General features: G+C 31.9%; 4 protein-coding genes across 5 annotated transcripts; 2 read left to right on the top strand and 2 right to left on the bottom strand.

Annotated features, from left to right (window-relative positions):
• Nucleotides 1-269: 269 nt before the first annotated feature.
• LOC108329549 (ABC transporter C family member 4) lies at nucleotides 270-6920 on the top strand. The gene is made up of 11 exons (XM_017563808.2): nucleotides 270-2559; nucleotides 2645-2965; nucleotides 3312-3398; nucleotides 3499-4128; nucleotides 4246-4410; nucleotides 4645-4939; nucleotides 5178-5392; nucleotides 5572-5877; nucleotides 5960-6023; nucleotides 6110-6349; nucleotides 6477-6920. Exons 1-11 carry the CDS (start codon nucleotides 460-462, stop codon nucleotides 6575-6577), a joined length of 4524 nt encoding a protein of 1507 aa, XP_017419297.1. The 5' UTR covers nucleotides 270-459; the 3' UTR covers nucleotides 6578-6920.
• Nucleotides 6921-8068: 1148 nt separating this feature from the next.
• Nucleotides 8069-11214, bottom strand: LOC108327786 (E3 ubiquitin-protein ligase BAH1). Of its 2 annotated transcripts, XM_017561491.1 has the most exons (7): nucleotides 11138-11214; nucleotides 10527-10874; nucleotides 10055-10299; nucleotides 9469-9723; nucleotides 8931-9068; nucleotides 8506-8564; nucleotides 8069-8357 (listed from the first exon to the last, which is right to left on the bottom strand). In XM_017561491.1, exons 2-7 carry the CDS (start codon nucleotides 10696-10698, stop codon nucleotides 8252-8254), a joined length of 975 nt encoding a protein of 324 aa, XP_017416980.1. In that variant the 5' UTR covers nucleotides 10699-10874; nucleotides 11138-11214; the 3' UTR covers nucleotides 8069-8251. The 2 variants fall into 2 exon arrangements, with proteins under 2 accessions (XP_017416980.1, XP_017416978.1); XM_017561489.2 differs by lacking the exon at nucleotides 11138-11214 and having other exon boundaries at nucleotides 10527-11079.
• Nucleotides 11215-17632: 6418 nt separating this feature from the next.
• LOC108328584 (universal stress protein PHOS34) lies at nucleotides 17633-19635 on the top strand. The gene is made up of 4 exons (XM_017562462.2): nucleotides 17633-18015; nucleotides 18115-18209; nucleotides 18812-18933; nucleotides 19244-19635. Exons 1-4 carry the CDS (start codon nucleotides 17832-17834, stop codon nucleotides 19329-19331), a joined length of 489 nt encoding a protein of 162 aa, XP_017417951.1. The 5' UTR covers nucleotides 17633-17831; the 3' UTR covers nucleotides 19332-19635.
• A 2058-nt stretch (nucleotides 19636-21693) lies between these two features.
• On the bottom strand, nucleotides 21694-22845 carry LOC108328124 (phytochrome A-associated F-box protein). Its single transcript, XM_017561934.2, has one exon. It carries the CDS (start codon nucleotides 22785-22787, stop codon nucleotides 21840-21842), a length of 948 nt encoding a protein of 315 aa, XP_017417423.2. The 5' UTR covers nucleotides 22788-22845; the 3' UTR covers nucleotides 21694-21839.
• Nucleotides 22846-26503: the final 3658 nt, after the last annotated feature.

Raw genomic sequence — 26503 nt, 5'->3', positions numbered from 1 at the left:
AGAAACTAGGAATTAATTAATTAATTACTATATTTCGCCTACGCGTGATGCACAAAAAGGGAAGGGAAGTAAGGTTCTGCTCCTTCAAATGAGTTGTAACCTTTCTATATCTTCAAGCAAGACAAATACTGCAAATTTCACATACTTTTAATTTTTTAGCTGTAATCAGTCTCAATGGTTAGTAGCAATTAATAATTCATAATGCAAAATGCTAATAGAAATGGAAAACATTACTTGGTCTGATACATTTCCCATATAAGTTATTTAATGTGCTATTATTTTACCAAGAAAAACTCCATCATTTTATAGTGCAAATTCGTGTGCATGGTTTTGCCATTGCAACACCTTACTATAACAATTCATTGATACCTCTGGTTCTGAGAAGTGCATGAAGTAAGAGAGAGACTCTGAGAGCGAAAAGTTGAAGTTGAAGTTTCACCAGGGTATACACACACAAGCATGTCCCTTGCATCTTCAACCCTCTCTTGTGCATTCCCTGTGAAACAAACCTCCGAGGACACGTTTGTCTCAACTATGCTTCAATGGCTGAGATATATTTTTCTCACACCTTGTCCTCAAAGAGCTATATTGTCTTTCGTTGATGTCGTGCTCCTCGTGTTTCTCTTCGTGTTTGCTGCCACCAAGCTCTGGAAAAGGTCCACCTTCAATGGTGGCTCCAATACCGACCTCAGCAGACCATTCATCAGAAAGAACAGACCCGTTTTCTCAATAACTGTGCGGTTTAAGTTAACCATAACTGTAGTGGTTGTTTTGACTATACTCTACACGGTTGCTTCTGTTCTTACGTTTAGCAGTTCCGCCATGGCGCCGTGGAAGCAGGTTGACGAGGTGTTTTGGTTAGTCCAAGCCATAACACATGCTGTGCTTGCATTCTTCATAATCCACGAGAAAAGGTTTCAGGTCGTTGCACACCCTCTATCCGTTCGAGTTTATTGGATTGTATCTTTCTTTGTCATTTCTTTGTTCACTGTTTCTGCGGTTATACGTTTGGTCTCGGGGGACGTGGATGAAGCCTTCGGCTTCGGGGTGGACGAGGTGGTCTCTTTCATTTCGTTCCCGCTGTCGTTATTTCTTCTTTTTGTGGCGGTTAAAGGATCCACCGGCATTGTTTTGGCTACAGAAGAAACACGACCACTTGTGGATGGAAAAGCTAAGTTGCATGATGGTACTGAGAGAAAATCCGAGGTTACTGGTTTTGCTTCAGCTTCTCTATTATCCAAGGCTTTTTGGATTTGGATAAACCCCTTACTGAGTAAAGGGTACAAGTCCGTGCTGAAGATTGATGAGATTCCAACGCTTTCTCCGGAGCATAGAGCTGAGAGAATGTCATCCATTTTTGAATCTAAATGGCCTATGTCAAACGAGACATCAAAGCATCCTGTTATAATGACTTTGCTTCGGTGCTTTTGGAAGGAGTTAGTCTTCAATGCCGTGCTTGCAATCATTAGGCTCTGTGTCATGTTTGTGGGGCCGATTCTGATACAAAGTTTTGTGGATTTCACATCAGGGAAGAGAAGCTCTGAATATGAAGGATACTACCTCGTGTTGATTCTTTTCGTTGCTAAGTTCATTGAAGTCATGGCTACTCATCATTTCAACTTCCAAGCTCAAAAACTTGGGATGCTCATACGCTCCACTCTTATCTCCTCTTTGTATAGAAAGGGGTTAAAGCTATCATTCTCTTCTCGGAAGGAACATGGAGTTGGGACAATTGTGAATTACATGGCTGTGGATACCCAGCAACTCTCTGACATGATGCTCCAGTTACACGCTGTGTGGATGATGCCACTCCAAGTTGGTATTGGCTTGGTTCTGCTTTACAATTGTTTAGGTGTCTCAGTTATAGGCGCGTTTCTTGCTCTGCTTGGTGTTTTTGTCTATTCTGTGATGGGCAACCAAAGAAACAACAAGTTCCAACAAAATCTGATGGTGAGCCGGGACTCCAAAATGAAAGCTGTGAATGAGATGCTTAGCTACATGCGTGTGATCAAGTATCAGGCCTGGGAGGAACATTTCAATCAGAGAATTTTGGGTTTCCGTGAAACGGAGTATGGGTGGCTCTCCAAGCTGCTGTTCTCAATTTGTGGCACAATTGTTGTGTTGTGGAGCACACCGTTTTTGGCGTCAACTCTTACATTTGGAACGGCTATTTTGTTGGGAGTTCAACTTGATGCAGGCACAGTGTTCACTACAACAGCTGTGTTCAGGATATTGCAGGAGCCTATTAGGACATTCCCACAGTCTATGATATCTCTTTCACAAGCAAGGATATCACTGGAGAGGTTAGACAGGTTCATGTTGAGCGGAGAATTGTCAAATGATTCAGTTGAGAGAGAGGACGGATGTGGTGGACAGACAGCCGTGGAAATCATACATGGAACTTTTAGTTGGGATGATGATAATACTCAGCAGGACTTGAAAAATATCAATTTGAAAATTAAAAAGGGTGAGCTTACAGCAATTGTTGGGACCGTAGGGTCAGGAAAGTCGTCCCTTCTTGCATCAATTCTTGGAGAGATGCACAAGATTTCTGGAAAGGTATGATTTCTAGTTCAAAATTTAGAACTTTTTTAAGGATGTTTACAGTTGAGTCTGACTATGTAATAATTTATTTTTGCCAAAGGTTCGGGTTTTTGGGAGTGTTGCTTATGTTGCACAGACATGTTGGATTCAAAATGGGACCATTGAAGAAAACATTCTCTTCGGTTTACCTATGGACAGAGAGAGGTATGATGAAGTTATCAGGGTGTGCTGTTTGGAGAAAGATTTGGAAATGATGGATTATGGGGATCAGACAGAAATTGGAGAACGTGGTATCAACCTAAGCGGAGGCCAGAAGCAGCGTATACAACTTGCCAGGGCAGTGTATCAAGACTATGATGTATATCTTCTTGATGATGTTTTCAGTGCTGTTGATGCTCATACTGGTTCTGAAATATTTAAGGTGATTATTCCGAACATTAGAGTCCTACTCTGGATTACGTTTAGTGTAATTTTACTTATTTACTCATAACTAAATTGTATCAGGCTCAAGCATGTGCTAGTTTGTTGCTTAAACAATTTAACTAGTATTCAATGAATTGTTACATTAAGAAATTCTACACAGTCCAGTTTGATATTGGTCTAACATTGGAGAGGGTTAAACTCAAAACTTTGTCTAGATTCTAACCCCTAATCTTTTGGTGATATCCTACGATTTATCAAACAACTTTTCATTTCTACTTGAATGTTCTTCCTTAGTTTAGGTGCAAAATCTGATTTTTAATGTTTGTGGAATGGCTTCAATACAGGAATGCGTGAGGGGAGCTCTAAGAGGCAAGACCACTATTCTTGTAACACATCAAGTAGATTTCTTACGTAATGTGGATCGTATATTAGTAAGTTTCTTTTCCTCACGCTGTTATGCTTCTTCATTTGTTCTATTCTTCGTATTGATTTGGGGAGTAATTCAAATACCTTTGTATCTGTTTGGTAAAGGTGACGAGGGACGGTAAGATAGTTCAATCAGGGAAATATGATGATCTATTAGAGTCTGGAATGGATTTTAAAGCTCTCGTCGTTGCGCATGAGAGCTCCATGGAATTAGTGGAGCACAGTATGGTCATGCCAGGTGAAAATCTGAACAGACCAACGATGGCTCTAGAGACAGCTTCAATTAACAGGGGAACCAATGGTGAAAACAATTCTATTGATAAGCCTAAGTGTGGCAAGAAAAGCTCTAAACTCGTCCAAGAAGAGGAGAGAGCAACTGGAAAAGTGAGCTTACGTATGTATAAACTCTATTGCACTGAGGCGTTTGGGTGGTGGGGCATTACAATAGTATTGGTCCTGTCTTTGTTATGGCAAGTGTCTTTGATGGCAAGTGATTATTGGTTGGCATATGAAACCTCAGAAGAACGTGCTAAATTGTTTAACCCTTCTCTGTTCATCTACGTCTATGCAATTATTGCTGTTGTTTCCAGTGTTTTGTTAGTGGCAAGATCCTACTTCTTTACTCTCATGGGGCTAAGGACAGCACAATTATTCTTCACACAAATTCTTCATAGCATCTTGCATGCGCCCATGTCTTTCTTTGACACCACACCATCTGGAAGAATTCTAAGTAGGGTAAGAACTTAGTGCCAAGTATGCCGTGAGGAACATCTTCATCAATATAAACTTTTACATTTCATATGTTAATCACACTCTTATGATGACTTATTTTTCTTTTTTTAACTTCTGCAGGCATCCACTGATCAAGCCAATCTTGATGTCCTTCTACCCTTATATATGGGAGCTATTATAATCATGCACTTATCGATGCTCGGCATCTTCATCATAACCTGTCAAAATTCTTGGCCAACGCTGATTTTGATAATTCCTCTTGTCTGGTTAAATATGTGGTACCGGGTATGATTTTTATTACCCTAATGCTCTAATGCTTTGCCTTTATTTGGTTGCAAATGTGTAAAACTGAAAATGCATTCCATCTTGTAATATGAATTTGTGGATTTTTACTATAGCTTCCACCGTTTTAAAGTTATTTACAGAGTTTTCGGTTCAATGTACAGACAATAAACGATTCCTGTGTTTGCAATTGAATTCATCTCGTGTACTTTATGTAAACGATTCATGTGTTTTCAGGGTTACTATCTTGCATCATCTCGGGAATTTACTCGCATGGATTCAATTACCAAAGCCCCAGTTATTCATCACTTCTCTGAAAGCATTGCAGGGGTCATGACAATCCGTTCATTCAGAAAGCAAAAGATATTCTGTGATGAAAATCTGAAACGGGTGAATGGTAATTTGAGAATAGATTTCCACAACTATAGTTGTAATGAGTGGTTGGGATTTCGCTTAGAATTGATTGGAAGCTTTGTCTTTTGCATTTCTGCCATGTTCATGATCATCTTACCCAGCAATATCATAAAGCCAGGTAAATTGACACCAAAGAAACTCTAAAACTATTGTCTATTTATGTTAATTTCACTCTCTGATCACAACGATACTTCTTTAAATTGCGTACTTCTTACGATTGTGTCTATTTTCTGCATACACATCAGTTTAAATAATAGTACCTCGTACTCTTGCATTGCATGCGCCCATGCCGCGTATACTATATATGTCAACCAAAATTTTATTATAAACTGATTGGGTTGTTCTTCTTGATGTAGAAAATGTCGGTTTATCTCTCTCTTATGGGTTGTCCTTAAACACTGTCTTGTTCTGGGCCGTATACATGAGTTGTTTCATCGAAAACAAGATGGTGTCTGTTGAGAGGATAAAGCAGTTTACAAATATTCCATCGGAACCAGCATGGAATATCAAGGATCACCTACCTCCTTCAAATTGGCCCGGTCAAGGCAATGTAGATATCAGAGACTTGCAGGTAACTTGAGTATGAAGAAATTGATTGTTTTACATATGAAAGCACATCTTTTGAAAAATAATTCATTGATTTTTATTGCTTTAAGCTACTAACCCGAGCATTGTTTCTAATTTTGAGCTTTCCATTACTAATTTGCATTGTGCAACACTATCATGATGACTCGAGCTTCTGGTGAACAGGTCAGATATCGTCCAAATACTCCTCTGGTGCTCAAAGGCATTACTTTAAGCATTACCGGAGGTGAAAAAGTTGGTGTTGTGGGTCGAACTGGGAGTGGAAAGTCAACTTTAATTCAAGTATTATTTAGGCTGGTGGAACCTTCGGGAGGGAAAATAGTGGTTGACGGTATTGACATATCCATCTTGGGACTTCACGATCTTAGATCACGGTTTGGCATCATTCCTCAGGAGCCTGTGCTTTTTGAAGGAACTGTCAGAAGCAACATTGATCCAATTGGACAACATACAGATGAAGAAATATGGAAGGTAAGTACCGAACCAATTGAAATCTGTCAACTTTTCTGCTGAAGATTTTGAATCCATCAGTCTAATAACTCTGTTGTGGTAGAGCTTGGAGCGTTGTCAGCTAAAAGATGTTGTTGCCGCTAAGCCGGAAAAACTTGACTCTTCAGGTAGAGAGAGATTTTCCTGATTGATTTGGGTTGTTTAGTTTTCTTAATTTTTGTACTAATGAGAAAGTTGTGTTTGAACAATGAAGTGGTGGAAAACGGAGAGAACTGGAGTGTGGGGCAAAGACAGTTGCTTTGTCTAGGGCGTGTTATACTTAAGAAAAGCCGACTTTTGTTTATGGATGAGGCAACAGCTTCTGTTGATTCTCAAACTGATGGTGTTATTCAGAAGATCATAAGAGAGGAGTTTGCAGTATGCACCATCATCAGCATTGCTCACAGAATACCCACAGTCATGGACTGTAACAGAGTTTTAGTTGTAGACGCAGGTATATCTATATCTATATCTATATATTCTACTACTCTGTTTGCATTGCATTGGATTGCTCACCGCATGATCCTTGTGCCTTTTCCATATAGTAGCCTGAATTTGTCGTTGTTGTTGTGTTTGTTTAGGGCGAGCGAAAGAATTTGATAAACCTTCCAATTTGCTTCAGAGAGAATCTCTGTTTGGGGCATTAGTTCAAGAATATGCCAACCGATCCAGTGGACTATAAGAAATTAAGAATCTCTGGTGCTTCTCCTTTGCATGGCTGCCTCCAGCACCCATATATCAGTGACAAATAAAACATGGTCTTCCTCTTATTTTGTTCGATCTAGGATTATCCATGCATAGGAAATGATCATGACAAAGAATGTCAGAAAATTGATGTGTTGAGTGGGTTCAATATTCCAATAATGTTATATATTTTTTAATGAAGCATATATGAATCACCTTTACTTCTGAGCACACAAAAACACTTATCATTTCTTACTGACATTTTTTTGTTTCATCTCATCAAATCACCTATAATTAGGGTTGTTCATAGTTTATAGGTTAGAAGAAAAAATCAATCTGAACTAAACCAAACTATATAACGTAAGACAGATGAAATAAACCAGTCATTGCTAAACTGTTTTTAAGTTTGGTTAATCATTTTTCTATTAAAAAAAATAATGAATTATTTTAGTTGTAAAACTATGTTTTCTTTAAACTAATACAAAACTGGATATTAATATATTTTAATATGATTTATTCTCTTAACAAAACTATTATAGTTATTGAACTATAATTTTTTTGTCGAAGCAAATATTATTAAGCACGAAATTAATATCTCAATAAATATTTTTTTCCTAACATAGTAGATGCTGAAAAATAAAATAAAAAGTAAAAGATAACAAAGATAAAGTGTTTGGATCAATAGTGTATTGAAAGCTAATGAAAAACTTAACTGAAAAATAAAAAAGTAAATGGGTTTATATATATATATATATATATATATATATATATATATATATATATATATACATATATATTATTTTTTAGATTTAGATTAAGACGCCATTAATTTTACATTATAAGAATGATTAATTTATATTTGATATCAATTGAGATTTTTTTATTGTTATTTATAAGAGTTTTTTAAATAATTATTTTTTTATTACCCTAAATTAGTAATATTTTCTCAATTAATCTCGAAAAGATTATTTTTTAATTGTATAAACTTTTAATCCACATTAACTAGTATTGTTTATGTGCCAACCTCAACTAGAAAAAGTTGTCTTCCAACATCAATTAAAAAGTAAAAAAAATAAAAATAATAGTCAACAAATAAAATCCATGTCGGCCAAAATAGTTAGTCAAATCATAACTTCCACTAAAATTAACTAAAAAAATTCATTAATACGAATTTTAAAAATTATTAACAACTTTTTTATATTTAAATATCTTTTAGTGAAAATTGAAATATTCTATCCTAATAAAAAAGGTAAAATTCAATAGATTTGATTTGTCTCGTTGAAACAAAATATATAAAAGAAAAAAAATTAATGAGATGAATTCAAAATTTAATATTCTTAATATCTAGAAGATGATGAAATTCCATGTAGAGGTGTATATCTTTTAGGAGATCCACAATATTTTTCCATCAAGAGCAATATGGTAAAAATATAAATATTTTATATCCATTTTCAAAGTCAGATAAATACATACAATGAACACCACTATATATACGTCAGGCAAGAAGTAAAAACATTGCCACCACCAACAAATTTATGCACAGTTTAAAGGCGGCTTCACCTTATTCACAATGTTACATGCATAACAACAATCAAACATGCATACTTTAATTTCAGACTAAAACAACAAACCTTATACTCTACAAAGAAGTTAGGAAAATTCTGTGTTCAACTTAGACACCTACGAATGCCCTACACTGTGAATCCCAGTGTTCCTTTATTTGCTTAATCCTCTCCACCCTCTCAGTCTCAAGCCTCTGCTCCCAGTATTCCTGACAGCTGCAAAAGGATTCAAATCAGTGATGTTTGTTTAAGGATTTAGCAGAAACAAGATGATATAAAAACATGTTCTAATAACACCCATCTTTCTTTACCAGTTACTTCCCCTGGTTTTATGCCCCCAAATAATGGGATATGTAGGATTTACCTTCTGCCTAACAGAATATTCAGTTCTTCCAAGTGAACAGCACCTTCATATACAGAGTCCTGCGATAAACAATAGTAGAACTGAGTGTAAGTAGTCAAGAATAGACATAAAATGACTTTGGTAGCCAATTCCTAAGAGCCATATAGTTGTTCAGAACTACGGTAACTTGAGTTTAGTTTAGCCTATTGGAAGATCTGAATATTAGACTGTAAAACTGGTTTTAGTGCTTGAACTCTAGCAAGTTTCACATAAAATATGCTGTTCAAAGTTAACATCAAATAAAGCTTTAGAGCTTGATCCTAATTTCATCGTAAGTTATTCACATGATTTATGTCATCTTTTTAGTGAAGTTATGGAATCAATTAAAATGAAAAATTTCCCTTGTTTTACACTCCCGTTACAGTAATGAAGTTGTAGGAGCTTACCTCGCGGCACAGAGGACATTTCTTTCTAGAATCTGCAGACTTAAGTCCGTTAACAATAGATACTGATGCAGCCGAGCAAGCACAGATATAGCAGAATATGTGGCCACAAGTCAGAGAAACTGGATCAAACACTGTGTCCTGTAACAAGAGCCAGGATGAACATCGTCAGTGGATAAGTGAAGAATAATCTAGGAAAATGCTTGTCCAAATCCAATGGGAAACATAATGTTTCACTTGGAGAATCTAAACTGAATTGTCAATTTACTCCGTGTCTTTCTGATGTTGCGTTTGTATTAGGGAAAGTGAAAATCACTGATATATGAGATAGATGAAACCATAAACAAATAAAATAGTTGAAGGATAAGCATTCAGTGTTTTGGAAGCAACAGAATTTGACTACAATTTAAAATTCCAATTTATGATATTTAACTTTACTAGACCTTTCTTGCATGCGTACAACAGTAATATTCAAATACAAAACAAATGATACATTAAATTTGAAGCAAACTCATCCAATGACTGATAATAAGAAACTTACCAAGCATATAGAACAAGTCAAGTCAACATCCAATTTGATAGAATCGAAGAGCTCACAAGTAAGGGAGGGCTTCCCATCCTTAATTGTGAGAGAACATCCATCGAACAGAGCATGTGCCTTCCTTGACTTGACCTTAGTTTCCCTTAAATTGATGTGGAAGGCCATAAGCTCAGAAAGCCAGGGACTCTGAAGAATCTCCTTGTGCATACTCTGGACCTGCGACTTGAATAATTGCCCTTGCTTCGAATAATGAATCTGCAGTGACAGTAGTAGAAGAAATAACACACAACAAACACTCATAAATTTTCACCAAGATGACATAAACTAACCTTTACCAATCTACCATACAAAACGGATATTTACAAACTCAAATTAGATTACTTAATTTTGAAATTTCTATTCAATCAGAATCAGAGATTTTTTTTCCATAATAATCAGACCTTTAGTTCCCTTGATTTACTAACTCCCCAATTCTGATAGGAACAGAACTACTCCAACTCCAAAACCCCAAAAGCACCTAATAAACCATATCTACGTTTGGTCCTTGTTAAAACTTGTTCGGGGGAAACAGAAAATATAAGCATACCTTATCATATTTCTTGAGTATTTTTCTAATTGCAATGGCATTTATGAGTGCATAAGTGACAAGATCGTTGCCTTCTTGAACCAGAGCAGTATGGTTTCCTTGCAATCTGCCTTTGATCCAGAAAAAGTACTTTCTGAAGCCAGAAGCGAGATGCAGCTCCAACAATTTCTGCGCACGCTGATTAAAACACCCCACTACATCTGACATTTCATTCAGAAGGGAAGGGAAGAAGGTTCCATCGCACACTGAATACTTATATCAAGTTAGCCACATGACAGATACAAGAAAATGAATACATCAAGCAATCAAAGTTAAAATATAAGGAAATTGGTTAATAGGGTAGAAAAACAAATAAAAGAGCCGTTTTTGTTCTCCCTCAATCATTCCCCTCTATATCCGGTTGATTGCATTCTGTAAGAGGTAAAAATCGAAACTTCGAAACATAAGGAAATAGGAAAAAGAAATTGATAACCTGGGCATTGGTCTGGGCAGGTTTTGGCGGCAAGGGGTGCATTAAGGGGTTTCTGAGATGGAGAGTTTTTCCTGCACCTCTTCAAGATTTTCTTGAGCTTCTTGAATCCTACGCCTGGAAGCTTCTTCTCCTGGCCTTGCATGTATTCCTGGTATTTTTTGCAGAACTTCATGTTTTTCAGTAAAGAACAAACGACAACACAAAGTGAAGGGGGTTTGAGAAAGAATGTGACTAGGTTTAAGGTTTAGGAAGAGTTATGATCGAAATTTGGTTTTTGTTTGCGGCATCTCTCTCCTCACTATATATATCTGAACACTTCCTCTCGCAGTTTGACGTGTGAAAATTAATCTGAGAAAACACACCGGTGAAAAAGTCAAATATCAGATTATGCTCTCCCCATTAATGCGTAATCATCATAAACCAAGCCTAAAACGAGAGATTTAAGGACTCTAAAATATAAATATATTTTAAAGTAGTTAGTTATTCTGCGAAAGTCAAAACATGATAATGATGATGTTCAAACAACGCATGAACAGGAAGTGATCGATACGAATCTTTATACGAAATCTTGCTACAAAAATGTAACCTTTCTACAAACAAAGACTACATACACCTTCACACCACAAAATCAAACGCAGTGGTGTGGGTTTGAAAGACTCTCCAACACCACTTTTACGTGATCAGAAAAAGAAAAGGAAAAAGGGTGACCTACGTTACACTTTTTGTGTGTAACAGCGAACACCGTTTACGTTGCGTCTACGACACAATGTGGTCCCCGGCAAAACCCTTCTGATCTTCTTCTGCAATAGTTGTCAACTTTGCCTTCATCAGAAGATGTATGACCTCGTATCTTTTAACACGTAGGATACTAGATTTTATGCACACTTAATATTTCAATTATATATTTTCAATTTGTATTTTTAAAATACATTTAGAAAATTATTTAATTTTTATAATGTATTAACATAATAACATTAAAAATAATTGATTAAAATATATCTGTAACAATTATCTATAACAATTATTTGCCCATAACTACATCAATGTTGTCTCGATTTAATTTTAATTAATGTTGTCAATGTAATTATTTATTTCTCATAAAGTTTGTTTATTTTTTGTAAGGAATAATAATATGTTGTTTATCTTTCTACTTAATTATAAAAATTGAAATTAAAGTTTTTCTCTTGGAGACTATCCTTATACGACTAGATATATTAGTTAAAACATTTTTATTTTAAAGAAATAATTCTTAAATGAATTTCAAAAATATTATTTAATGTTAGACAATGATAAAAATTTGATTGACATGTTAGTCCGCTTTATTCCATTTGCCTACTTCGCCAAAGATGGAAATCCGAGCAGGTTGGCTTGCTTGCTGATTTAAAATATTAATTTTATTAGAGTGTTTCATCCAACACCTCCAAGATATCATCCTGCATCTCCAAAAATTACATTTTTAACCTTCTAACATTTCATCTTACACCTTCAACTTTTTCAAAATTTTCATTTTCAACTTTAATAAATATTTTTTCATTTTTTTTTTCTTATTCACCACCTTAATAATAATTTAATTTAATTTAAAATTTAAATATTATTTAATATAATTTTATATTTTAATAATTATTAAAATATGATTTATATTATAATAATAATTGTATTAAAAACTTATAAACAAAATAATAAAAATAAAATTAATAATAATAAAAATAATTATTTATAATCATATATTTAAATATATTAAATTATATTAAAATATTAAATTAAATTCAATAATTATTAAAGTTTAAAAAAAACAAAATTTTGAAAAGATCTGTTAATCGGATATAAATATCCGATAAGTAATCTTACGGATATCCATATCCGATGAACAATTATTTTTATAAATTTAATTTTTATTTAAATTTTAATAATTATTTAATTTAATTTAATATTTTAATATAATTTAAATATTTTATTTAATATAATTTTATTTGATTTTAAATAAATAATTATTTTTAAAATTTTGTCTTTTATTTAAATTTTAATAATTATTTAATTTATTTTATTATTTTAATATAATTTAATATATTAAATATTTTATTTAATATAATTTTTATTTATTGTTATTATTTTTATTTTAATTATTTTATTTTTATACTTTTAATATAACTAATATTATAATATAAATTATATTTTAATAATTATTAAAATATAAAATTATATTAAATAATATTTGAATTTTAAATTTAATTAATATTAAGGTGGTGTAGAGTGTTTTTAATAAGAAAAAGAAAAATGAAAAGATATTTTTTAAAGTTAAAAATGAAATTTTTTAAAAAGTTGGAGGTGTAAGATAAGGATGAAATGTTAGAAGGTTAAAAATGTAATTTTTAGAAGTGCAGGATGATATCTTGGAGGTGTAGGATGAAACACTCACTTTACTATTATGTTATGTTATTTTAAGAATGATAAAGTATTATAATTAAAATTATTAACACTTATAAATTATATTTTAATTATTGATTATAATAGAATAATTTAAAATTTAAATGTAATTGTTATAATTTGTTCAATTAGAATAATTAATTAATTAAAAAATTAAAAAGTATTTCTATAATGAAATATATTTAAAAACTATTTATGAAATTAATTATGTTTCTATGTAAATAGAAAATTTTCAAACAAAAGTTCTAATCCATTACCAACTCGACCCCTTTTATCTTAGTCACAGTTTTGGTGGCTTATTTTATTTATATATATTTTTGCTTATGTGCTGGAGATTATTGGTTGACATATTTTCATTTTAAAAAGTCTGTAATATATAATTGTAAAATTTAAAACGGTTTTTTTTTTCTTTCTAAAATGATACATACCCTGTTCAGATTTATTTTGTTGACAAGACTAGGTATAGTTGTTAATATTATTTTTTAAAATAAATAAAGTTTAAAAATCTTTATTGCTGTACAAATTTCAAATTTTTTATATTTTACTTAAGGTTGAGAAATTTATTTTGTTATCTTATTAAATTTGGGGATTTAAAATTGTTAGTTTCAATCTTCTAACTATTTTTCATTTTTAAAAACAGCTATTCGTTAGTTATTTAAATGAAAATGAAAAATACAGATTAAAACTAAGTCTTCTGCATTTGATTTTGTATATTTAACGAAAGAACTTTCCCATTCATTCTTCTTGAACTAAATTTGCCTTCATCAATTTACGATAACTTCTATATAGTCCACATTTTGTCTATGGTATTAAAAGGATCTTTCATTTTACCTAATTTAAAAAACAAAAATGAAAACGATACTCCTAAACACATACTAATAAAAAGTAGAGAGAATTTTTCTAAAGTAATTTAAATATAGAAGAAAATGCAGAGTGTACATAGAAGTCAAATTTAAATAGACAATTTGAAATTTATATACATACAAATTCACTTATGTTTTTCCATGCACAGCACACAGAAAAAAAAATGGACAATGGTTTTCGATTGAACACATAGATCTCTATAATCTATTGATTATGATGATGATATCATAGTAGGTATCAAATCATTCTTATTATGATCTTTTGTGTGCATATTTTTATGTTATTTTAGATGGATGGCTGTGGTTTTCTGAAGCCAAAATGGACAATAAATCATTGTCTTTTGACGATTTGAGGACAAGTGGAAGGATCACTAATAAATGTTCACCACTAATCCATTATCTATCCCATAGAAAATAATACGTTCAAAACCTTGTAAAAATTAATTAACTACATAATTATTCACTAAGATATAGTAATTGATGATTAAGCACATAAATAAAATTATTACTTAATTCGATTGATGTTTGAATAACCACTGATTTAGATTTAGGATCTGAGTTTCGAAATTAATTTTTCTCCTTTATAACTTGAAATTTTCGGTTATATGATTTGCTATTGGGTGATTCTATACAAACATTTTCTCCTTTACACAAACACTTTGAGTTTTATAATAATTAGATAAAATTTTGACAGATAAAGAATTAATAAATATTGCATGAATTTATATGAAGAATTAAAAACCTTGTATTTGTCAGTTATTCATGGAATAATTCAACAACAGAGATAATATAGTTTAGTTCAATGAGGACATAAATTATTTTTGATTGGGTTATATAAAGTATCTTTGACATTGTTATCAGTAATTCCAACTGCAACAACCCACTTTTGGAAAGTGACAATCTTTTTTTGAGTCAAATAGAAGCCATAGATTTCGTAGATTGTGTGTTAAAGCCGTCCTTAAAATTAATTAATTGCCTCTCTCATTTGGTTGTGCCTGCTTCAATAATTTATATAGAAAAAATGTTGGGTTCTAATGTGAGACAATTTACTGGATTAAGTACATTTTTAGTTATACGTGAAATTATAATTTTTATAAAATTCATCCATATACTTTAGTAATATATAATTTTTATTTTTTTAAGTTTGTACATGTAACCGATACATGACTAATACATGTAATTTAAAAAATATAACATTTTTGCCTGTGAGTATAATCTTAAATATGAATATCAGATACATAAAAAAAATTAATGTTAGTTATGTTTGTTGTAATAAATTACAAAAGCAGTAATATTTTTGCGTATAAAATTTGGAATTTTGTAAGAAAAAGTTATTTAAATTTAGATGAATTTACACTTAAATTTTGTGAATAATTTTTATTAAAATGCGTATTTTGTTGAGTTAAATAGATTTTGTTAAACAAGTTACTCTTGCAGCTAAATTAGAAGGTCATGAAAGATGGGCCTCTAGTTCAATTCAGTCCAACTGATGGTCTTGTGTGGCCCACTAGATGATAACGATCTTAAATCAATCCAAACTAGGGTGTTACTCCCTCCACCACCACAACTTGCTTCCTCCACCACTCAATTCCCCTTTTACCCTTTTCTTTATTTTCTTATTTCTATTTTATTCTTATTAAAATTTTAGGGTTAATATTATTTAAAATCTCACGTGGACATTCATTCTCTTTATCATTCGTCCCTCTTTCTTTTTATTATTTTTCCCAAGTTGTCTCTTACGTTCCATTATCCTTGGATTGTCTCTCATGTTCCACTTCTTCTTCTCTTTTATAGAATTGTGACGTGAGAGTGTGGTGGACTTTGTGTTTAGTAACATTGAAGGTGGGGAAAGCAATTCATCTTCAGCCGTGAGTGTGGTGGTGCTTCAATGTGCTGGTTCAGAGGCGTGAGAGGTTCAGAGGCGTGAAGGTGCGTAATAAAACCCTAAAATATAAACCGTATAATCTTTAAACGGATGTGAGCATCCGTCAACGGATGTCAACATCCGTTTTAGGGAAAACGGATGTCGACATCCGTTTCAGATCCAAACGGATACCCAACATCCGTTTTTGGCCTGGTTATCTTCTTCCTTTCTCCCAACACACGCACACAGCAAAAAACGCAGAGCACAACACAGAACACAGCACAGAGATATATGCATTGCATTTAAAAAAAAATTTAAAATTATCATCACTAACCTTGTGGGAGAACGCACCGCCATACCTCACCGTCGCACCACCGCCGCACTGTCGCGCCGCATTGTCACATCGCACCGCCGCACTGTTACATTGCCGCGCCGCGCACCGCCCCACCGCCGAACTGCTGAAGGAGAAAGAAAACGGATATGGAGGAAAAATGGAAGATGAGAAACGGATGTGATGGAGTTTGGGTGAGAATCTGAGAGGGTTGGGAGGTGGGTGAGAAGGGGTAGAAAGATAGATTTTAGGGTTAAAGTAAATAATTAGGATTAAAAAGTAAAAAGGTTATTTTTGTAATTATAAAAGGTTAGTTTTGTAATTCAAAAAATATGTAATAGAATTGGAGAGGTGAAGGGAGAAAATGTGGTGGTAGAGGAAGTAACACCCTCCAAACTATTTTAAGAAAGTGTTTTTTTTAACGCCAGTCTTTTTATTAGTGGGTGGATTTTGAGAATAAAGAGATAATAATAATCACCTCTATGTTAATTATTCTCTTTTAATTTTATAGTTTTGAATCAATTTCAAGCGGTAAAGAGGTCAAGAAGTCCTCCCCTAAAAAAATATTAAAATGTATTAATATGTAATTATTCATTGATAAAAAAAATCATAATAAACTAAAAGAAGAATCAATTACCAATCAAAACTTTTAAAATCTTTTTCTTCAAACATGTTTCAAAATATAAATAATCTACATAAATTCATTATAAATAAAAGTTCGTATTCTTAAAAAAATTTAAAAACTACTTACATATTTTATTTAAACTTTTTCTAAAATATCAAAAGTCAAAACCAAGACAATCTCTATTATGTAGTATCAACATTTCTCTTTAACTAATTAGCATGAAAATTATCATAACATTCATAAATGAAACTAACATATCTTTCAATATTGAAAATTTTCAACACTAAATAATTAAAAACATTATTACTCATATATTTTTATATTTATTCTCAATGATACATACTAATTCTTTAATTAAAAATAACATAAGTATTTTCTTTTTACAAATACAAAAGTTGATTCTTTTTACCATCAAAATACTCCAAAAAAAATGTGAGTTATGAAGTGGTGTACGTAGTGTTAAAAAAACATTTAAACAAAAAACCATAGCTTTAGATGCTCTAGTCGAACCTTTCTTTTGTAAAGTGAACAAGAAACATTGATATTTACCTAACAAGAATATATATTTTTCTCTTGTATTATAACAAAATGAATTTACATTGTTGAGAAAAAAAAAATATAGTTCACATACAAAGAAAGGCATATCTTTATCTAACAAATATTTTAATCGATGTGTTCATCGATTGATCTCTCCCGAAATTCCAGAATCCTTTCTTTTTTTCATTTATAATGAAAAGATTTGACATATACCTAATCCGTTAAGAAAGACATGTACCAAACGTAGGTCCATATGAAAAAAGAGCATGTTTTTTTTTTTGAAAGAAAAAAAGGTTGATAACAAAGAATATTTAGTAGAAACGTAGTAAAATTTAGATTTGTTAGTGTCCTCGGAAAATGGATGCTTGTTTCTTGGCAGGAATGATGGAGTTATGACCCATTCGGAGGAAAAGTTACGTGGTTGGTTTAGGTTAAAAACGGTGGAGTGCGCAGTTTGATTAACCTAGTAGTGAATTCTAGAATGATGTAGAACACAACAGCATCCCGAATAGTACGATGCTGTTCTCTTTTCGCCCACGAACTCGATTCAAATCTTCCTCTACTTCTGCGCTTCTTTCCAATGTGAATAAATTCATACACATAGCAGCCCAGTGCCACATGCTTTATTGCAAACTGCAACTATTGCTGTAACTGCATTTCCATGGCGACCACTGAGTCTGAGAAGCAGGTGATTGTGGTTGGAATCGACGACAGTGATTTCAGCACCAACGCTCTCCTGTGGACTCTCGATCACTTGCTATCGCCAACCCTTAATCATAACTTCAAGCTCCTTCTTGTTTATGCCAGGCCTTCTGTCTCCGCTTCGGTTGGTTTTGTTGGCCCTGGTACCAGATTAATTCCAACGATGCTCCTGTTCCTGTTCCTGTTCCTTTCAGATATAGTATCCATTATACGACTTTTAACTACATCCTAATGTTCTGCAGGAGCCTCTGAGGTTTTGCCTATTGTCGAAGCGGATTTGAGAAGAATAGCTGCCAAAGTCACTGAAAATGCCAAAGATCTATGTCACAAGAAATCCGTATGATAAACAATTCTGTGCTATCACTTTCTATTTCCAAACTTTGCTTATTTTTAAGCCTTCGCACGTATTTGTATATATGCATGCATATTGTTTGAAATATTGTAGCAAAGTTTAACCCATATGTGATTGCTGGTTTATGTATTCTTGGACTGCATCTCATGGTTGATTAGTTTTACTTAATGGCTTCAATTATTTAACGAGTCATCAGTTTTAGTACTATGATATTCCATCTCTGAAAGACACTCGATATATATTTTTTATTTTTGTTCTTTTATCACATCAGATATATTATAATTTTCTTTTCTATCTTTTCTCACTAAGTGCAGATGAACATGAAAAATTTTCTTTAGTTTTATCAAATAGATTCCATGCGAGTTTAGTCTTGTCGGATATAAAGAGGTAATGAAATGTAATAAAAAGAAAAGCAAGTTAAAATTGCCTAATAGTGCAGTGAAGATTTGCCTTTATAATTACAGATAAGACAGGAAGATGCTGTATAATTTCACTTCATTTTTTTTGTTGAAGAACATGAAAATGGTATATATCATGTGTGGGTGGGTATACCTTTGCAATTGTTATCTGATGGCTAAGTCAAACAGGTAAATGACGTATCAGTGGACGTGATGGAAGGTGATCCTAGGATTGTTCTTTGCGATGCTGTGGAAAAGCACCATGCTTCAATGTTGGTTGTGGGTAGTCATGGTTATGGTGCTCTAAAAAGGTACATTTTGATCCCAGATACTAGTATGACAATTTTTCCTTTTCTCTGAAATGTGTGAATGAGGGTAAGATATAATACAATATGCTAAATGGTGTTCGTTCTCAAATGCACCAATTTGCTAACAAAATGAGTGATGTATTTGTTACCAAATAGCAGACCTTAAATCCATGAGTGATGTATTTGTTTTTTTCCAGCAGAAGCCAGCTTGAAAATTTTGTCTTTTGTATTTGCTTTTTCACACATTAGTAGTGTAGAAGGTCACGTGTGTTTACGGTTCAAAATATCTTTCTGATTGGTTTTAACTTTTCAGGGCTGTTTTGGGCAGTGTAAGTGACTATTGTGCTCATCATGCACACTGCACTGTCATGATCGTGAAGAAGCCAAAGCACAAACACTGATATCTTTGTCCGCACAACAATCAAATACCACTACATCAATTATCAAAAGGCAAAATAAATGTTTGCAATATATCATAATATTTTTTCTTCATGAATAGCAGACTTTAAATTTGAGCTTTTAGGTTCATTTTACTTTAGTTAGAAGCGACAAATAATGTATGTAACACAATGTTTTTTCCTCTTCCCAGTGGTGCTTGATTTATCTTGTTCAAGAGCAGTTTGTTCATATTACTGTTGTGTGTATCGATATATAAATCGTGAAAAGTTGTGATTCATCACATCAAATGGACTTGTTTTTCTGGTATATGGTTTATGAACAGTGTCAATTGACAATAATGGTCATGGTTTTGTGGATAAACATAGAAGATTTGTTTTTCTTCTTATTATTAGCAAGATAGAAGAAACAATGAAAGAATAACATGGGCACTTGATATTGTTAGAAAGTTTTGAAGGATAAGGTTCTGAATTGCTGAGTTTCATTGTTATTAATTGTGATTTTTGTGTTAGAATATACACTTTTGGAGATTTATAGATAATATTTGAAGGGTGAGTCCAAAACATTTGCTATCTTCAATCTCCAAATAATTTGAACTCCTGATCATGCGGTCAGTATCGAACATAAGGTGACAAAATATGAATATATCTTCTCCATCTTATGGTTAGGTTTTATACAAAGTGTAGTGCAATAATACAGTCAACTGTTCAGAGATTTATGAAAATAAATATCGAGAAACAATTGTTATTCTCTGACGAAAATCTTTTTATGTTTAAAATATAAACACATCATTCAATCTCTCTTTTCGGGTCCTTTTCTTTAATATTAAAGGACCCATTTCAAAGTCAAATAGTAGAATAAGCTCACATGTAATTGTGGAGTATATTTGTATAAATTTACAGGGGAGCTAACTTGTGAATATAATTATTAAAAAAATATCACTTCTGTTTCTGAAAATTAATTTTGTCTTAATTGTACTTTTAATTCACATATTTTAGTCGTTCTATTTACTTTTTAGTTCATGTGATAAAATTCCAATCAACAATTTAACATAAATATACAAAGGTATGAGTGTCACATAATAGACATCAGATTTATTCTCAGAAAAAGGTTTTGAAAAAGTAAGGGGATGTAAATTTAGTTGCATGATAACATTTAAACCAACAGTAATTTCCAAAATCATTTAAAAATAGATATTTATTCTATGAAATAAAGAGAAAAGTTAATTGCACACACCCTTACACATTTGTCTTAAAGTCTCATTTTAAAAGCCTAAACAGCAAAGAAATTTAACTAATAACTTAAAAAGGAAAAGAAAAAGATGATAACTTTCTCTCCACAAATTTGCTGATTTTTTTCCTAGCGAGTGACGTGGCTTAATGAAATCCTTGTAAAAATCATAGATTAAGAAATAAAATAACTTCCAAGAACAATAGCACCGCGAGGGGATTTGCGATTGTCCTTTGCACACATGTTCAAGTAAAAATATGTGAGAGAATTCAATGCATGTATCATACTTTTAATGGATCTCTGTCAATCACAACAATAAAACCTTATTTATAGTTCTTTTCTTCCTGTATTTGTGAACATTTAATCTTTGTTAAATTTTTAATACAGATTAAAAATATCTAATTTTAGTAATTTCGAGCAAATGTGCGTACATTTTCACAATGATTACACTGACAGAATATTGAAAACAACCATTTTAATTTCTAAGATGTGTTTAGTGTAAATATTTTCTCCATTGTCGAGTACTTTACAAACCTTAGTTTTTATTAATTAAAATTCACTACAAGTAAATCATAATTAAAAATTTATTAATCAGTTTTAATATGTTCATTAATTTTAAAAATAAAGTAGTCTAGAATAACTTTAATTGGGTTAGTGTACCAGTAGATAGTACCCGACCACTTATAGCAATATTACGGAGAAGTGAAGATAGGATGGGTGTAGAGAGCAAGTTATTTGCCATGAAAATTCTAAAGGAAATCAAATCCCAACTTTCCGTGATACTCTCCTCAAAACCATAAAAACGTAATCAAGCAAGAACTGATATAATAAGCTTTGAATCACAGAATGAAATTGTAAGCTAACGATGTAATAATCATTCACAAATTCTAAATGAAGTATATGAAATATAAGTTAATTAAACTCTAATTATGATTTCGGACCAAAACACAAACAAGAATATTGAACTGAATAATTTGCCTCTGCAATCGACGTAGCACAGAAAGAAGAAGCTTGAGCGATGATAAAAAGAAAAAGAAAACCGTGAAGGGGAAAGAAACTTGGTGATGGAAACTTCGCAAGCAAAGATTTGCAATCTGACATGTAAGCGCTTAAAATAATGGAATGTCGTGATCTGAATGAAGCTGAATCACTCGTGTGTTTATAGCAGCAAGAAACTCCGAAATGAAAATGACAGATAGAAAGATACATTGGTGAAAATAAAAATGCAGTACAGAAAGTCTAAACGAGATTTGAAACAGAGAATTGTTGTGAGAATGAATGAATCAAGTGTACATGGGAACATCGGTCCAAGCACCGGAGACATGTCCGTTCTCGCAAACATAGGCTCTTACCACAGGCTCTCCGTCGTCGTGAAAGCCGAACACACGGCGGAGGCAGAAGGCAGAGTGGAGATCCCAGGTGAATTTGCAGGCGCAGAAGGCGCAGGGCAGATCCAGCTTCCTCTTGTTGCCGTCGTGAATGGTTCTCCAAACCCTAGTGCGTTTGAAGTTCTTGAAAACGCCTCTAAAGAGGCGGTACTTCCTCTTCTCCTCCTTGTGCACGCAACCCGGCCAGTCGCAAACGTACAGGATATCGTCGCGGAACTGCCTCCCGAGCAGCTTGCTCCCCTGCTCCCGGCTCAGGCTCCAGCTCCCCGACGCCAGGTGCGACCGCCACGACCGCGATACCTTCCGCTTCTTGCACGCGCCATTCGAAACGACGCCCGCGCTCACCGGCTCCGCCAGCCGCGGCGCCTCCGACTCCGTCGCCACGTAGAGCGTGTCGTAGTATAGGTCATCAAAAAGCGACCAACACGAGGAAGAGCAAGAAGAGGTATCAGAATCAGAGACTGTTTGTAGAGATTGAGGTTGCGGTGGCGGCGGAGGAGGATTGGAGGGAGAAGAGTGGTTGATGAGGTCAGGGCCGAGGTCCCGTTCGAGTCCGAAATCGGAAGTATCGAAGAGGAGACCGGCGTGACGGAGGCCGGGGCAGCAGAAGGCGAGCTTGTGGAGGGAGAGCGGGGGGTGGTCGGAGGCGGAGAGGAGGTCGGAGGGGATGGTGCGGGAGCATTTGGACTTCCAACAGAAATCGGTTATGAGGGAAGAGAATTTGGTGCAAACACAGGCCAAGCGAGCCCAGTGGCGAGGATCGTCTTCGAGATTGTAGAAGATGTTCAAAACGATGTCGTCGGTTAGTTCGGAGAACACGTTTTTCTCTTCCTTACTAACCATCTTCTTCTATCTCAAACTTCTCTTTCTTTTCTTTTTTCTATTGTCACCCTTCCTTCATTCCATTATTAAATTCTGCGGACACAAAGCGACTCACACCTCACGAATGAGGACCACACAAAAAAGCCCTTTCAAAATATTATTTTTTTTCTTCTTAACTATAAAACTATCTCTTCACATAAATTAACTAAGTCAAATATTACTGAAAGAATTCTTACAAATCTGTCCTATTTTTTTATATCATACACTGTCATTTACTTCTATACTGTTAAGTAATTCAGTTTTTTTTATTTATTATGAAAATAGATAAACCTCAACTCGAATTTTAATTAAAAAAACAATATTGAAAATATTTAAGTAGCCGGCCTAAGTTACTCTCCTTCTTTTCATGCCCGTTAAAATATTTTAATTATATTTTTAATTATTTTTTTAATTTTCTTTTCTTTTTTACATAAACCTTTTATTTATATGTTCTACGACCCTCCTTTATATTACTTAGTTTTAATAAAATCTAAAAGTGATAATAGGATTACCGGTTCTCTTTTTCATTTTAAAAGATGTTATTTAAAATTTAAATTATTTTTTACAACATTATGATAAATGCTAACTAAGACAAAAAAAAGTTATTAATTACGTAATTATCTGAGAACACAAAAAGTATTTCATAGTTAATTAAAATTTAAAACATTTAATAAAATATATTAAATACTAATTTAATATATTTAATGCATTGTTTAGTTTTTAATACATTGATATCGAGTAAGTGACATATTATAGAAAATAGTTAATGGTGGTGATTACATGCTATTAAATTATTAAAAAAAAAACAAATTTTCTTATCTTTTCTATTCTGTATATTCACTTGTTTAAATAAACTTCTTAATCCAATTTCGTGATATTACATGTCAGATAAATTTAAATATTCCACACAAAATTTTGACATTAATATTAAAATTGCTATTTATTTTTATAAATTTTACAATTAACTTAAATGTTAATGTTTAAAATATTTTCCTTTTGTAAGATAAAATGTTAAAAAAAAGTTGTTTAAAGATGTAAGTTGCACAAGCAGATTCACCTTAGATATTCTAATGGAAGAAGAATTTATAATAGAACATCGTTTAATTTTTTTTAAATTAACATTTACAAGCCACTATATTAAAAACGACTTAGCAAATATTAAATAAAAAATAAAGAGGTAATTTTAAATTACTTTTCTTTATCCTTTGTCACTTTCACAATGGAATGATAAAAATACTAATGTAACAAGTACTGTAGATAAGATATGTAGTGAATATTTAGTATTTATAAATAATAAATAATAAATAATAAATATTTTAATATTTATTTATAAACAAGTTTGATATGAGTATTATATTATTTGTTTGTATATCTTAATGAAAAAAAATTAAAATTAAAATGTAATTTAAATTTTTAAGATTAAATTTAATTATAATTATAATTAAAACTAATGCACTTTTAATTTAAATTATATTAAATTTTATATATTTTGGCAACTTTTTTAAATTGTATTTTAAAAATATATAACAAAATTTAAATATCCATGAATATGAATATTTGTATGTTTTTTAAAATTTATAGATAATTTTAATTCAGTATCCAACTATTAACAAAATAAATAATAAGTTAGATTTTTTTTCAAATCAAATACTCGACCCAAAAACTAAAATAAAATATACTAAGATGTAACATTAATCAAAAATGTTTTTAAGAAAGAAAAAAATTAAGTTTAACTCTTTATAAAATTAAAATTAGCTTTCATATAAGTTAAAAATAAAAATTATATAGATATAAAAAATATTACAAATTAATTCGTACATAAAATAGTTTTAACTTTTAAACGAGTTTACTTTCATTTATTTAATATTTTCTCTAAAAATAGAAAACTCGTATAAGACAAATGATTAATTACTATATCATACCTTTAAAAGAAAAACTTTGCGCATAGATAAGTAATTCATTAGGCAATGGTAAGTATTAGTTGCACTAATACAGGAGAATTTGGAAGAAAAAATAAAAATGGTTGAACTGGAATTACACAAAGTTTAAGTAAGGAAAATAATTTATTAACGATTTGTTAGGAAAGTAAGAAAGTGAAAGAAAGAAAAGAAATAAAAAAATAAAATTGCTCAAATTAAAAAAGTTAACGAAAATTACGACAATTTTTTATTAATATTATTTATTATAATAATGGAATAAATAAACAACTGTTCATAATTAGTTAAGAAATTAATTTTACCTAAATTAAAATTTTTAAAATAAAAAAACAAAAGAAAAACAGAACATAATCCTCTGTATGGTTACACTGACACTATGAATGAAATATGAGAACTTATCACATAGAAAGGTATTATTAGTGTCTATGAATTGGAAAATATCCTGAATAGTCATAAGAACAATTATCACTTATCTTTCTTCCATTTCATATTTTAACCAGTTTACTCAACTTTTTCTACCTGCAGAAACTTGAGAATAAAAAGACTAAATAATACGGCTTAAAGGAAATAATTAATTAGTTTTAATAGGTGTCAATAAGGAGCTGCTAACGCGAACTTTTTTCTTTTTCTTTTTATCTTAATATATTTAATAAGATTTTCCGCCGAAAAAATAATTATTCATTTTGTAACTTATTTTAAAAAAAATGCATCAAGTTATTGGACTCGAAAGATAGAGCAATTCATTGGTAATAATTTTACTATATTAGCTTCTAATTATTATAACATTTTTTTTCTTAAATACTATCCTGACAGAAAAATATCAATGTGCAATTGTATGAAAAATGAATAGGTGAATTATGAGTTTATAATAAATCATATAACATTTAAAATTAAAAAAGGATTATATTAATTGTAATATATAGATTATTTAAATTTTATTTTAAAAATCTATAACAAAAGTTAAATATATTTTATATTAAAGTGTTCACATATATTTCACTACATATTAATTTGAAAAATAAATAAATTAAACATTTAAAATACTCAAGCATTATTAAATAATATTATAGTATTTTAAAATATCAAGTTATCAATATGCATAATTAAAAGTAATAAACAATTATAGTAAAATAATTATGAAAAGAAAAACTTAAAATTTGCTGGAAGCCGTAATCAGTCTAAGGGGGGGCTGATACTGAAGGCCATTTTAGCAAAGAGTGAATTGAGGAAGAATGAATAATTGAGTGAGTGAAGAGAAGACATGATATGATATAAAGATAAAGGAGAGCCACAGAAGAAGGACGACAGACCAACCACCACTACTCATCTCACTCACTCACTCAATCAACTTGTCCCTATATGCATGCCTATGCCCCCCAACCTATTACTACCACTAACCTACATTTACTTTCATCTAACTCAACCACCCAAATACAACATACATTTTATTTTACTCAGAATCCTATTCTTTCTAGAATATTTTACTTTCGAATATTTTGCTTTAGAATATCATACCAATTATATATATTCCATTACATCGTTTTACGAATAAATTTAAATCCACTTAATTAACAAATTTTAAAAATTACAAGAATGCACAAGCTGTTTTAGACAATATCTGCTTTTACTGTGCCTAAACAAAAACAATTCTACACGTAAAAAGCACACTTCTCCTGGAGATAAAATTACCCCAAATTATATTTTCATACCCATTTTATTCTCATCTTGGCATTGCCGGAAATGTAAATAAAATTTTATGTA

Source organism: Vigna angularis, chromosome 2 (assembly GCF_016808095.1).
Source record: "Vigna angularis cultivar LongXiaoDou No.4 chromosome 2, ASM1680809v1, whole genome shotgun sequence".
In the NCBI taxonomy this organism is placed as follows: Eukaryota; Viridiplantae; Streptophyta; class Magnoliopsida; order Fabales; family Fabaceae; genus Vigna; species Vigna angularis.
This window is presented reverse-complemented; position numbering and strand designations above follow the sequence as displayed.